This window comes from Neodiprion fabricii, chromosome 6 (assembly GCF_021155785.1).
Source record: "Neodiprion fabricii isolate iyNeoFabr1 chromosome 6, iyNeoFabr1.1, whole genome shotgun sequence".
Lineage (NCBI taxonomy): Eukaryota > Metazoa > Arthropoda > Insecta > Hymenoptera > Diprionidae > Neodiprion > Neodiprion fabricii.
Window position 1 is genome coordinate 21,010,225 of NC_060244.1, and position 15,139 is coordinate 21,025,363.

Below are 15,139 nucleotides of genomic sequence, written 5' to 3' on the forward strand. Positions count from 1 at the left end.
ATTACCGTGTATCTTCTTTGCTTTCGACATTACGACCAGGGGGAAGAATCGTCGATTAAGCTTTTATTATACTTTTACTGTTTTTCAGAATTATCAACATTGCGAATTCAATTTGCACACTTGTATGAGCTTAACGAAAACTTGTTAATAATCGATGATTTTACAACAATGATGCGTTTGATGCAGTACGTTAATGGCAATTCTTAAATGGCATTAGTCATAGTTTAATAGGCTTTTACCATAGTATGTAAAGGAAATGAATTTGAACAAAGTAAGTCTCATGGCTTCCAATGACTTAACATTGTTTCGTGCTGATGGTAAGATTTTAAACATTTTCTAAAGAACTTTTAATTTGCACGCAATTTTTGAGTCATGTTTTCGTGATCGGTCGAGTTAAAAATAGAAATTATGTTTCGGGTAAATTTATACTCATAGAAGGATACCTGTATATTTCAAGCTTCAAAAACTTGATCACTGCTCAAGCCAAGGGTTGGTTTTTGGGAAATTCATCCGCCTTACGAAAAGAGTTTCATCGAAGATATCCTGGCTGATCCGGCGTAGTCGGAGAATTTCATTCGTCCGTACAAGTTCGGGAAAAGATTTAGAAAAATCTGCTAATCCGTAGTGTCAATTACTTGTCTCGAATCGCTAATTATTGAGTTTTAGAATTTAACAGTTATGAAAGTTTTGCAGAATAGTGTTGTATTACAATAAATATCATATTTATAATAATGAAGAACCGTTGAAAATGGCGGTAAGAATTAAAGCAAGGAAACTTCTGAATTTCTGTATGCATAGCTGCCTAACATTTTTCGGGTGAGTTTATAACAAAAACCTGTCGCTGCTCTGATACAAGTTGTTTCCTGACCATAGTCACGAAAAACGTCGCGAATACTTTCAAGCTTTTCGAATCACGCCAGCCCATTACGTGTCACAAACAATGAACTTCCAAGTATGTCAGTAAACTTTTCGCAGAGGTTTGTCCCATTTCCAACCCAAATCCGTGCATTCGGCATCCGCGTACACTCAACCAATTCTGTTGTACCGAAACATTCACTGGAAACAAAGTATTTGATATACCGAATAAGAAGTTTCTTCTCTTCAAGCACTGTGTATATGGAGGACTATAATGTGTAGATGTTGTGTTTACCCTTTTGAATCCTTGCTTCCGATGAGAAGAATATTTGATATACCATTGCAAACGAGTGGCATTGTCAAGTATGGAGCATCTTTGCTGCATAAGCAACAATGACACAGCAGTCGGTGTCTCGGCCTTTACAACGCCAAGAAATCAGGTGCATTTTCTTATTACGGTTAAGCATTGCAAGTGCAGACTTAAAAAGTTGTACTTTTCGATCTCTGTACATCTATTCGTTGGCGTGATAAAGTTTTCTTCTAGGAGATGTATATTGTATATACTATAGTTACAGAAATAAGCTTTGTTACTATTGACGAGGCATAATTCCAAATTCGTGAACACTGATCGTATGATGCAAGTGATCAAGGAAATGAATGTGTCTAGGGGGAGTATTCATTCATCAACTTGATCATTCTTTCTGGGCAGGGATCACAGTTACAAACTCTAACGTTTTGATAACGATTGAACATTAAATAAAATAGATCAATGAAGAAAAATACACGGAAAAAAGTTGACATACACTTAACACCATTTAATTTTATAGAAATTTGAAGACTGCCTCACTCTGATCCGCTGAGACCTTATATTCTCACTATTTATTTGGAATAGGATACATCGTTACAAAACTCATTCAGTACTCACCAATATCGTCAGTGCTGCATCGCAAATGCAATCTTGCAAGGAGTGCAGAGAGGATAAAAAATAGTTCGCACCCAAGTTCAAAGTTTCGATCATTATCAAACTGTGGAGAATTTGAAATTCTGCTGCATCTATGGTCTGGAAGAATTGAAAAAGATTTATGAGGGAAATCGTTGGTAAGTGCGTAAATATCTAGAAAGAAATTATACCTATGGTAAGCGACAAAACTGAACTAACGAACTGTCGATATCTTTTATCACATCCTGATGATTATGAAGAAACAACATGAAGCCTTTTTCAAACTTTAATGATCTTTGAGACTATTTTTGTATAACCACAAAATAATTTTGACCTGAATTAAGTGGGCTGAAATTATGAGAAAAGGAGAGTGGGCTACAATTGATTAATTTTCAGTGTACGATGTTGCTAATTTTTTTCGAAGATATTTTCGCTCCCGAGTGAATGGAATTTGAATTCAACTCACTGGCAACAATATCCTGAAGTTGAAAGTTCAAAAAATTGCACAGCAAAGAACAGATAATTAAGATTTGAAAAACACGATTTTATCCAAAATATCATATATTTCGATACTCGAGTTCATCTCCGGTAAAGATGAGTTGCCGATACTTTCCGTCACCGTCCGAACCACTTTGCCCGGTTCGCATCTTATAATCCATCAAGTTCGGAACATATGGATTCCAGTACCTCGTCATGCAGCATTACATGTACTTTTAGATTCTGAAAGAAGAAATGTAGCATTTCATTTGAAAAAGAAACCAAGTCAACTCTTACCTGTGGCTAATGGCTCTACGCGCGACGAATGTAACACAGCAAAGTTATTTTCCTCTTTGAACCCTAACGATTTTGTATGCAACGGTTCTTCGTGTTTTTTCTTGCTTCTGACATATCAGCTTGTGGTGATTAAAACAAATAACATCGTACATAATAATTTTATGTCATGGTTCTTGCACTCTCTGTATCGAGGTAGAAGATTTAAGTCAACACAATTTCCTGGTACAAGTCATCGCCGTACATCATGATCATTCCGTAGGTGATGATTTTCAGATCAATTCGTCTAAAAATTCTACGTTTCCTGCTCATCGTAGTGATGGTAGAAGTATCGTGATGGATCTCATTCGGATGAAGACATTTTAAGCTATGATTACATACCCTTCCCAGGTGTTCACATAGGCTGCGATTGGTAAAATATGTTTTAATAATTCCTGCATTAACAGATGAACATAATTATTATTATTATTATATAGTTATTCAAAAACACATCACAAGCGCCAAAAAAGATGACAAGTTCTACGCGATCAAACTGCCAACAATCGTGGTGGGCTTAACAGTTGTTATCAAAAACTTACACAATTCAGCAGACAGTAGATGTTTAGTGTAGCGTCGGAGTGAAATAAGATCACGAATTTCAAGAATGTTTGTAGAAATCACACACAAAATATATGTTGTGCTTGCAAATTGATGACTGTTAGCTTAGATGTAAGAATGACTATCGAACTGTCAATTTTCAACCGATTTTACCCATTGATCGGTTAAACCGTTCAACCATTCTTGATGGTTAACCGATCTCGGCCGGTTAATCCGGATAATATTGTCATATAGTCGAAGTCCAAGGGCTGGTTGCTTTTAGAATACCAAGAAACAGGCATCCTTGAGCGAAAGCTTTCGTTTAGAAAAGCACCTCACCTTGTGAAATATCACAGTAGAGGCTGCAGCTGCAGATTCAACTACGTAAACTTAGTTTTTGATGAAAGCTGCCACAGATGTGTGTGTGTAGGAAAATTTTTTGTTCCACAAGACAAATCAGATACGATTATAGATAAGTTTCACGATTCTCCTGATAGTGCTTATTTCACGATGTCAATAAAAATTTCCGACTATTCGTTAATTCATTCACTTTGGCGATCATGCATCGCTAATCATCGTCGATACGACCTCTGTGGCAAACTTATCCTGAGGTACTATTTTCTGTACCGTCCTCACTGCTTGAACAATTACTCGCAGGGCGTGGCTACGAACACAAGCATAGATAATGTCTGCAAAAATCAACTGTATTTGTACATGTGATTCTGCAAAGTTCGCAATAGAGGGGATGATGAGCGCGCCCATAGACGAGCAGACGAAAGCTTCTGCCGATACAGTGCGTATGGGATTCAGACTTCAGTTCGAGATCGCCGCTCTCGGAAGCAACAATCCTCCGGCCAAGTTTGCCAACACTGTGAAATTGCGCTGATAATTACATTTCTTACTATTCTCACATTTCATACAGTTTGGGGTACGTAATACGGAACCCTGCAATGTCCGGCCATGGATCTTTTTGGGGTCATTTTTGGTTGGCGAAACTCTTCCTGCAATTCGCTGGCCTCCTTCCCATCGGTGGATCGTCTTGTTTATGGAAATCTTTTCTGAACCAATTTTTAGCAACTTTACCACTATGGACCAGCTTCTACATACTGATCCCGGAATTCAAATACATATTTTTTCAGGTAAGTAAAAGATGATTGTATTATGCTCTGTTCAGCATTCGTTTACTTATGCTGTAGAAATTTTCCAATCGCATGCCATGCGAGCGTTGTTGAGGTAAGAAGATGATATTTTTTTCTGTCACCGGTAAAACTTTATCCCCGGTTGATAAAACAGTCGATCCTCTAAGTCGGGCCGCTTTTCCTAATCCGACCTCACACGTTACCCCCACTGTAGACTTATCACGAGGCTTGTTGGATTCCAGAAGAGAAATCGGAATTAACAACGTTCTTTATCACATGTTGACTTGAAACAAAATTGTTTTGAAATTGTGTCAACGTTTGAAAAAACGTTTTACTTTTTTCTGCTTATGCGTTTTACTTGAAGGGGCGGAGGGGGTAACGCACCGAGCGAGATCACCTTCCCCTACAGCCCCGAGAGCGGCTCTACTGAGAGCACCGACAGAATATAAGAACTTAACCGTTGACGTTTTTACGTCAGATCTTGGAGCCTCGATCATTAGGTACGTGTATCGACGAACTTTTTGATACAGAGTCCCGACATCGACAGTTTTCTGGAAGCAGTGCTGATCATAATATCGGTCTTAACGTACCAACTTAGATCAATCTTCGTTGTTGTATACCGCCACAGGATCACACGCTTGTTCTTGGTCTGCGAGACGATGTGGAACGAGGCAGTTCCTGCGGATTACAGTGTGATTTTTATCTGGGCTAAGCGTGCGAAACGCATAAGTACAATTTACTTTTGCGGTGCGTACTGTTCGGTGATCACGTTCGCCGTGACGTCGACGGTAAAGCAACTCTCATCTGCTGAAAATTCTACAACAAAATACTACCCGTTCGCCCCTGAAGAAGATTCCACTCCGACTCCACAATATCAGATTAAGTTTGCTACTCAGGTTCTGATCAGTTACATCGGAATAGCGTACATAGCTGCTTGCGACATGACTGGCACCATACTAGCACTCAACATGTGCGGACAACTGGCCCTCATCCGAAGCTGGCTCGCCGACGTTTCGGGAGAAAATGTGTGTAAAAGGGACCGAAAAACCGACCAAAATCTGCAAAATGTGTTGATGAAATGTGCTCGTCGTCATCAAATCGTATTAGAGTAGGTATTTCATACCAATTACCATCCAAAAAACTATTTGCATGACTATAACTGGTAGTTTCTTCCTTGCGCAAGAATTTTGATCTGGTACAATTTTGTCCTCATTACTTGACGTTTCTTTTGTAGCTTCTGTTCCGAGCTAGGAGATGTGATTCGATACAACTACCTGATACAAATCGTCACTGAGATGTACATCATGGCTGTTTCGGGAGCGAGGCTTTCACAGGTGACAAAAAAAAAATTGGATTAATCCGGTGTAATCAACGAGTGACAATTTCGACCCCGGCTCAAGTAAATTTTCTCATCCATCGTTGCAGGGCTCTGGATCGGTCCAACATCTTTCAACATTGCTCTTGGCGATTAATGGGCTTTTGTTTTCTTGTTGGCCAGCAGACACTCTCTCCTGTCAAGTGAGTATAGTTGGAAACTATCGAATCTGCTCTGATACTACCGTTATTCTCCTCTTCCAACCGTTTCCAGAGCACTGCGATAGCGCAGGCAGCTTATGAGGTCCCCTGGCATCGCGGATCGTCTCGTGAGAAAACCATGGTAGCGGTTATGATAGCGCGATCTCAACGCCCTGCTACATTGAGCGCGGGAAATTTCGTCAAGTTGTCTTTGCAGACGTTTTCCTCCGTGAGTTCAGCCGTCATTTGCATGTCGTTCGATATAGATTATCAATTTTATTCCTGTGACAATTGTATTCAAAATTGTTTTCAGATCACGTCAAACGGCCTATCCTTTTGCATGGTCTTGCTGAATATCTGAGTACTGTATGTCTCTTTTACACGTAACGTTAGGCAGGCAGTGTTTGCCGCGTTGTAGTTAATACTAGATAAATCGAGATAACAATAAAATTTTTTATTATTTCCAATACTCGAAATGTCTAAAATTATCGTCGGTTATTCTTCACAATCACTCGAAATTAATTTGAACAACTTAACAAATAGAAAATGATCTTTCCTTGCTGATAAAAAGTATAAAACTTGACAAACAATCGAAAGTGTTTCCATTGTTCAATGTTCATGAACTCGTTCGAAAAAAGTAACCGTCGACGGTATGTAACATCGAAAATTAACGCTCTACGGGGGGTTGATCCTAGCGTGTAGAGAGAAACCAGAGCACGAGTGGCGCAAAAACCAATCCTAGTATAATGATATGCACGGCGAAAAAGCGCATCGACAATAAATTGTAAGCCCGACGAGAGGGTGGTGATGGTAGACAGTTTTTCGATATCATGATCAGTCACATATACGACAGGTGTCTCGATTCCCAACGCTGGAGCGGTGGGTGAGGACTGTGTAAAAAAAAATGCACGCTTCGACGTCTATTTCATTCATTATTATTCAGAAGTGCGAGCGTTTATCACTATCTGAGGTCGCTAGCTGCCAGCTGCATTGAAAGCCTAAAGAGCAACAGAATTCTGCATCCATGCCACATTCACCCTTGCTTGTATTCGTTTTATTTCTGGGTATTTATACACGATGTCAAACTATTAACTCGATCATGATTATTTTTCAGTTACCACCAATACCGTGATGATAAATTAGCAAGATAAACCTGCCTTTCCTTTTCCATTTGAAGTTATTTTTTCACTTCAGCGTTCAACGTAACATCTTCCCAGATGATTCGGAACACTGAAAGCGATATTGATTGTCTCGTTTGGGAATATTTATTGTTTATTACACAAATCTTCATCGTCGATGTAAACGTCAATGCAAACCGCGAGTACGTGTCGTTGTTTCCTGTTCACCCATCGCTGTTACTTGACGATCACTCGCAGAGAGGGATTACGAATACAAACGCAGAAAGCACTTGTTGGAAACATTTGTCTCACTGATGCGGTACGAGGAGAAAAGTAGAGGGGATGGATAATGAGTAGCCTGAATACAACGAGTAGTTGCAAGCTCTTCGCGTATTGCTCACACACTTCAGTTCAGGCCTGTCTTTCTCGGGAGCAGCTCTTCTCCTACGGACACCATCACCATTTTCTATATCAATTTGTCGTATCTCTCAATAAAATATTCGTAACGGATAAAGCCAGAAGTGTGACAATTGACAACTCAGTCTAGCAATGTCGGGGCAAACAGCTTTCTGGGATCATTTTTGGCTGGCCAAGTTCTTGTTGCAATTCGCTGGCATTCTTCCCATCGGTGGATCATCCGCTTTGTGGAAGTCAGTTCTGACCGAGTTTCTAGCAACGTTACCACTGTGGGCCAGCTTCTATCTGCTCATCCCAGAAGTACAATACATATGTTGTCAAGTAAGATGAAGACTGAAAATATGCAGTCTTTTTTTGTATTTATATTGGAAATCCTAAGCCGTTCCGATCAGGCTTCAGACCTTACTTATTACTCTCGTTTTTTCTTGCTGTAGTTCTGTGCAGAAAAAATACCAGCATCAATGCGCAGCATAAAACACAGAAGCTTTGTTTTATGTCCTTTGATAAATTTATATAAACCCTTTTTTGATACAGAATCCCAGCGTAGATGGTTTGCTCGAAGCTTTGGTAATTATATCCGCCGTTTTGACAGGACAATTCAGATCGGTTTTCGTTATGGTGTATCGTCATAGAATCATGAGCTTGTTTTTAATCTGTGAGACGATGTGGGAAGAGGCCGACCTCGCAGATCGTAAAATAATGTTGCCTTGGGTCAAGCTAGGCAAAATCATTAGTACCGTTTTCTTTTATGGTGCTAATTGTGTGGTTGCCATGCACATTCTGAATACGGTAGTAAAGCAGATTTCGGCTCCTGCTAATTCAACTACAAAATTTTATCCGTTTATCCCTGAAGAGGATTCTACTCCTAGTCCGCAGTACGAAATCAAGTACACGCTTCAGACTATCATCAGTTACATCGGAGTTTCGTACATTGCTGCTTGTGATATGACTGGGACTATACTAAGTTTCAACATGTGTGGACACTTCGCTGTCGTTCGTAGTTGGCTTTTGGAGCTGTCGAAAGAAAATTTTGATGAAGCGGATGGAAATTCGAATGCTAGTTTTCAGGAGGGGTTGAAAAAATGTATTCGTCGTCATCAAATCGTATTGGAGTGAGTATTTTATTTTGTCGATTGCTTTTGGACTGGTACATACAGAAATAGTTTGGTACTTGATTTACCTAAATTTCAGATTCTTCAAAATTCCACTGAAACAATCAAAATTCTGCTTTTTTTAAGGCTCTGCGCTGAGCTGGAAGATGTCAATCAATACAACTATATTATACAAATCGTCACTGAGATGTACATAATGGCCATTTCAGCAGCTGAATTTACAAAGGTGAACTATAGCGATTATTATTCAATGTAATTGAAGAATTAAGACATTTGGTTCAACTCAGCCCTGGTCTCTTATCTGTAGTTGCAGAATTTCGGGTCATTGCAGCACCTTATAACATTTCTACTGGCAATCAATGGACTTTTCTTTTCTTGCTGGCCTGCGGATACTCTCTCAGTCGAGGTGAGAATTGAGCAATGTCCAAACTATCCGGCTTTGTCTTGTTACTGTTCTGTATTTTTCTTTTTCGATTCTTTCAGAGCAGTAACATCGCTCAGGTTGTTTACGGGGTTCCATGGTATCAAGGATCACGTTCCGAGAGAATTATGGTTGCCGTTATGCTGGCAAGATCCCAGCGGCCGGCAACATTGAGCGCCGCGAAATTCGTCGTGTTATCCTTGGAAACTTTTTCCTCTGTAAGTGAAACTTTCACCCTACTTCTTTTCGACTCGCATTCACTGATGTTATAATATTTTTAATAATTTCAGATAACATCCAGTGGCATATCTTTGTGCATGCTCTTAAGCAGCTTCTAAACTGTTTCTCAAGAGTCCATTTCGCATTAAACACTAGAGCATTGTACCTTTAATCGTGCTGACGTCACGTCGTAATAAATATTCAAGTATCAAAGATATTCGAAATGTCTGGGTAACTATTGAAAAATTGATTCGTTTAACAATCGCTAAAATTTCCTTCTCCTTTAGTAGGGCGCAAAAGTTCAACGATCCTGTTGAATATATTTCGAGCTACGATGACTAATTATTTGTTGAGGGCTTTCACGAGACAGTAAAACTATTTCAAGGATTCGTGTATTGACGTATTTATTTATTCAAAAACGCAATCTTGACATACGAAAAGAAAACAGGCTTCGCGTCGATTATTAGATGCTGAGGCATTGATTCAAAGAAGTATTTTACCGTGTAAAATATAATAGTTTATAAACAGAAGTCTAAATTTAATTACTTAAAGTTCAAGATTGCCACGTGTTATATACAAAAGGCTGTGTAAATTGATAAAAAAAGAGTTCAATTTTCGACAAAATAAATGATCAATAATTTGTTATTAACGAATGAATGAATGATGTCTAAAATCATCCAGTCATTCGATAAATAACGTTATAATAAGGATCTATCCAAATTTCGAGTCAATCGGATGGATAAATTTTGAGATTCCGTGTACGCTGTTTTAAAAAATATTGTTTCGAGTAAAACGCGAAAGCAGAAAAGGTAAGGAAATTCACACTTTTCATATTCAATATAAATTTTAGAGTCTCAATATCGCTGGCGCTTCACAGGTACGTTTCCCCGCAAGGAGTGTACCAATATCCAAGTTATTTTATTGTAATTTTTTACTACGCTTGGATCTAAAATTAGGCAGCAAGCAATATCGTTTCTCAATGAAATTATTCAATTGTGCAGAATTAAACCACTGGTAAAGAATATTCGAGTCTATAAGTCGTTAATAAACAATCTGATCCTGACAAAAATATTCGAATATGTAACTATTATCGATCCCTCCGAGGTGTTAGAAAGGATTTACTTCGTCAATTGTATTTCGATCATATATATGTATTTTCGATTATTTATTCAGTCTGAAATGTAATCTGAAGATCTAACGAGGAATACAGGCTTCACTATTTCATTAACATCTTCAAATTGCCGTCAGGGTGAAGTGTGCTCAATGCAGTTGTTATAAAAAAATTAAGGAAGCCATCATCCAGACAGTATAGCAGCGCAACGTCTAGGCTGGAGTCATAACACAAGTATTCGTGAAAGAAGCCCATAATGCAGGGTGCAGTCGCACATCGAAACGAACCACGTCCGATACGCGCACGTCTAATACGTTATACCACATCAGAACCATCGATAACCTAGACGTCTACAATTAGGGTGGTTGAGTTGGGCCGGTCCGTAAACCAAAGATTAACGCTGCATGAGGGTTGCGCATAGCGTGTAGGGTGGAGTGAGAGTGGCGGAAGAGTAAACTTCACGATATGTCCGGCATGGGACTCGGCAGAGAAACGCATCGGCAATTGTAAGTTCGAATAGAGGGCGGCGATGGTCGAATGTTTTTTTGCGATATTACTTCTGATTAGTCATGAGCGACAGATGTCTCAATTCCCAATGTCGGAGCAGAGGGTGAGCAGCACGAAAAAAGAGTCGCAAACATTTTATGTCTGTTCCGTTCTTTATTATTCAGGAGATCGTGTGTTGTGTTCACCCTTCTGATTACACGATTCAAATATGTAAGTTGCCATTCCTATCGTCACTTGATTCTGTTGTATTCATGTTTTTTTTTTTCTTTATTCATTTTTATTTTTCAATATTTTTACAGCTGTACAACTTAAAAGGTGAAACATTTGTCTATTAATTTAATCATGTTTCAGCAATTGGTGGTTATCGAATGAATATAAAAATTTTCATCTCCTCTACGGATCAGCAATTCGTTGGCTTCACGAGGTTTAAACCATAATCTGATAATTTGATTGGTTTTATCTGCGACTGACAGCAGCCAACGGTCGGACCTTCGAGCTTTATTTGTTACTAGCACATATCACTGCAATACCAAATTTTTTCAATTAGACGGGTCGTTAGTTTACTTATCAATATAGACACGGACACATTGAACGTTGAAACGGAACGCCAACGATCATAGCTGCCACAAGTTTGGTGGGAGCTACATTCTTTTTAAATCTTCGAATACCGACAAGTGAGAGATGAGGTTTCTCAAATTCACTCAAGTGGAATATTCAATAATAATGGGCTGCTCTACGGCTAGAACTTTACACTTCGTCATCAACGTAACCATTGAGGCAAAATTGGTGCGAAGAATTCTTTCCCGTGTTCATCCTTGGCGAATGAAAAATGACTGGCTGGGAGGGATTACAGATACAAGCAGAGAAAGTTCTCATTCAAATCGTTAGTCCCACGTATGCAATACTGGAAGGAGCGCAGAGGGGATAACGAGTAGTCCGCAACACACGAGTTGCAAGCTCGGTGCGTATGAATTGGACACTTCAGTTAGGACCTGTCTTTCTTGGGAGCAACTCTTCTCCTGCAAACTACATCATTGCTTTGAGTTTCCGTTTGTCTGCATTGCATTTCGTAAAATCGTGGCGGTCCGAGATAAAGGCAACCGTGTAACGACTAACAACGCGGTCTTGTAATGCCTGCACAGAGAGCTTTCTGGGATGAATTTTGGCTTGCGAGGTTCTTTCTACGATTCGCGGGCATTCTTCTTATCGGTGGATCATCTGCTTTGTGGAAATCAAGACTCACCGATTTTCTGGCAACCTTGCCACTGTGGGCTGGTTTTAGTACGATCGTTCGAGAATTTCAATACATTCTTTTTCGTGTAAGCTAAAAACTGGTTGTTGTAGACTCTGAATATCAATTACTGAAAAGTTGCACATCCTGACGAATAATGACTCCTTCTACTTGATTTTAATCAATTTTTAACTGTAGATCGAGCAGTTTTTTTTTTTACTTTCGCAATAATATTAACATTTGAAAGAATATTGTCAATTCCTTACTATTTGAAACCTCGCAGTACTTATCGAGTATTTTGCTACTCTAGGGATACGTGTCAAAAGCGAGTTGACAAATTAAATCTCGTGTGTAATCGAAATGGTGAATCAATGCTTATGAAATTCATTGAAAAATCAATAAGATAAAGTACTTAAAACACTCGCCCGATTTGTTTGTATATTCGTTATTTGCAATATTGACATATTTTGCCTTACTATGCGGGTTACCTTATTCGACTTACTGACGATCAGCTGGTAAGGTTCCGAAGTGTAACTGTTTCAATGGTTTCAGAGAATTGACAATACTAATTCGCAAAATTTCTTATTGACGACGAAAATGTAACTGTCGAATTGACGAGGTCATTTTATCACATATCCAAGCCACTTGTATACAATAACACAAAATAACAATAACGAAAAAAATGTTTTCCATGCAGAATCCCAGCATAGACAACATCCTCGAAGGCTTGCTAATCGTATCCGCAGCGTTGACGGGTCAACTCAGATCATTCTTTGTTATTGCGTATCGGTCTCGAATTGCACGCTTGTACTCCATCTGCGAGTCGATGTGGGACCATTCCGCTCCCGCAGATCGCAAAATAATTTCGACCTGGATCATATGGGCTAAATTTATAAGCACGGTGTATTTTCTTGCCGCAAATTGTGTGGTAACGGTGTTCATCATGACGACGACGCTCCAGCAGCGCTCATCTCCTAAAAATTCCACAACGAAATTTTATCCGTTCACACCTCAAGAGGATTCGACTCCGAGTCCACGGTATGAAATCAAGTACGCTGTTCAGGTGATATGCTGTTTTTGCAGCATGTCGTACATCGCTGCTTGCGACATGACTGGGACTATATTGAGTTTCAACATATGCGGACAATTGGCCGTCATTAGAAGCTGGCTCGAAGAGCTTGCAAAGGAAAAGCTCGATCCAACGGGTAAAAAGACCGACGAAAGTCGCCAAGAGGTGTTGAAGAAGTGCATCCGTCGCCATCAACTTGTATTGGAGTAAGTATTCTGTTTATTTTTCATTGCTTTCAAAATTAAACACGAAATAACAGGTCACTAATTGCTTTAGTAACGATTCAGATGTATCGCAATCCCAGAGATATAATCAAAATTCCGAATTTTCGTAGCCTCTGTGCCGAGCTTGAAGACGTAAATCAATATAATTATCTGATACAACTCGTCACTGAGATGTACATAATGGCAATTTCGGCGGCGCAGCTGACTAAGGTAAACTAGCAAATATCGTCCGTCTCTCTCGAATAAGATGGCATCATTCATCGTAAAAACCAAACAGAAACTTTCCGCATTTGACGTAAGCCTCGTTTTTCACCTGCAGTTACAGAATTTCGGGTCCTTGCGGCATCTTATAACAGTCCTGTTGGCAATCAATGGACTTTTTTTTTCTTGTTGGCCAGCGGAAACTCTTTCTGCGGAGGTGAGTTCAATTGAACAATATCGATATCGTTCCACTCAACGTTGCGGCCGTATTGCATTTTCAATTCTCGCCGTTTTTTCAGAGTCGCAATATAGCGACGGCGATTTACGAGGTCCCATGGGACGATGCCTCACTCTCCGTAAGAGCCATGATCATCATTATGCTGGGGCGATCTCAGCGTCCTGCAACGCTGAGCGCAGGGAAATTTCTACCGTTGTCCTTGGAAGCTTTTTCTTCTGTAAGTCATACCTTTGCCTCTATGCTGCACGGCGTGTAATTTCTAATCATGGTTCACTCACGCAGTTATTTTCAAATCACTTTCAGATAACATCGAGTGGCATTTCCTTTTGCATGGTCTTAAGCAGTTTCTGAGTAATTTATGTATGGTGTATTTCAAGCCTAGCAGTAATATGCACCTGTACCTTCGATCATGGGTATGTGCCAGTTTGACAACAGTTTCATCCTCGTAATAAAAATTCTTGCAACGAGCTACGATTACCGATTCGTTAGAAGAGTTCAACGTCTCGGATATTTTTTCAGTCTAAAATATGACCTGAGCATAAAAAAAATAACACAAAGCTTCACAGAATTAGTCGCTTTTCATTAATATCTTTTGATTGCGTCATTAGGACGGAGTGCACCTCAATCCGTTTGTTAATAAAACAATACGCAAGCCAGTAGACAAGGCAGTTGATCAGTGTGGAATAGATTAAAATCACGAGGGTTCGTGAAAATTATTTCCATAATACAAGGTACAGGTGTACATCGATAATTATAATTGTCCGTTTCGACTTAATCGAGAGTGTAACTATCATATAATTTCTCTTGATAACCGTACCTAGTACTAATCAGTGATCGCCGACAACAGATGCTTCGTCGTATGTTTAATTGTAAATTTCTCATCATATTTAAGCGGAAGATTAACTACCGCTAGAATTTCAAAAGATTGTCAAGAGTTGAGTAAGGCATTCATTCTAAAGAGCATATCACATTAAAATACACAACTGTAAATGGCTGCAGTTATAAATTTAACCATAATCATGAAACTCACATTTTTTGACAAAGTTCTCGTAAGCTTGCAAGGACGTTTTTTCTCATTAATTTCACTCCGAATGCTTGTTTGTTTGAAATGTCTAGAAAAATTTGCGACCATTGGTTACTTAGCTACTGTTCCCCATTCATCCTTGCCGACTTAGCAATTACCGTGGGCTGGGACTGCGAAGAAATGCGCAGAAAGTATTCACCACCACCATCAGTATTGCATGTTTAATTCTGAAAGCGATGCATAGGAAATAATAAGCGCACCTACAAAACTCGACGGTCCGCGTTTCGCGGTAGCAACTCTTACTGTTGGTCCGCGAAGTTTGCCCTCGGTCTGAATTTTTGCTTCCAATTACGTTCAACATGGATATTATCGATCCTTGCGGACAACATTGCTGACGAAAACCGTGAATGAAATCACGCCGGCAGAATTAAAGCGTCATACAAACGAAAGA

General features: G+C 39.4%; 3 protein-coding genes across 3 annotated transcripts; all 3 read left to right on the forward strand.

Annotated features, from left to right (window-relative positions):
• Positions 1 to 4,004: 4,004 nt before the first annotated feature.
• Positions 4,005 to 6,547, forward strand: LOC124185702 (odorant receptor 49b-like). Its single transcript, XM_046576722.1, has 6 exons — positions 4,005 to 4,281; positions 4,812 to 5,389; positions 5,516 to 5,615; positions 5,707 to 5,799; positions 5,870 to 6,025; positions 6,110 to 6,547. The coding sequence occupies exons 1-6, from the start codon at positions 4,093 to 4,095 to the stop codon at positions 6,155 to 6,157; spliced, it is 1,164 nt and encodes a 387-aa protein (XP_046432678.1). The 5' UTR covers positions 4,005 to 4,092; the 3' UTR covers positions 6,158 to 6,547.
• A 794-nt stretch (positions 6,548 to 7,341) lies between these two features.
• Positions 7,342 to 9,473, forward strand: LOC124184891 (odorant receptor 49a-like). Its single transcript, XM_046575066.1, has 6 exons — positions 7,342 to 7,652; positions 7,866 to 8,443; positions 8,570 to 8,669; positions 8,751 to 8,849; positions 8,927 to 9,082; positions 9,155 to 9,473. Exons 1-6 carry the CDS (start codon positions 7,464 to 7,466, stop codon positions 9,200 to 9,202), a joined length of 1,170 nt encoding a protein of 389 aa, XP_046431022.1. The 5' UTR covers positions 7,342 to 7,463; the 3' UTR covers positions 9,203 to 9,473.
• A 2,492-nt stretch (positions 9,474 to 11,965) lies between these two features.
• On the forward strand, positions 11,966 to 14,657 carry LOC124184893 (odorant receptor 49b-like). The gene is made up of 6 exons (XM_046575070.1): positions 11,966 to 12,020; positions 12,630 to 13,207; positions 13,336 to 13,435; positions 13,545 to 13,643; positions 13,726 to 13,881; positions 13,968 to 14,657. The coding sequence occupies exons 2-6, from the start codon at positions 12,759 to 12,761 to the stop codon at positions 14,013 to 14,015; spliced, it is 852 nt and encodes a 283-aa protein (XP_046431026.1). The 5' UTR covers positions 11,966 to 12,020; positions 12,630 to 12,758; the 3' UTR covers positions 14,016 to 14,657.
• The last annotated feature ends 482 nt before the right edge of the window (positions 14,658 to 15,139 follow it).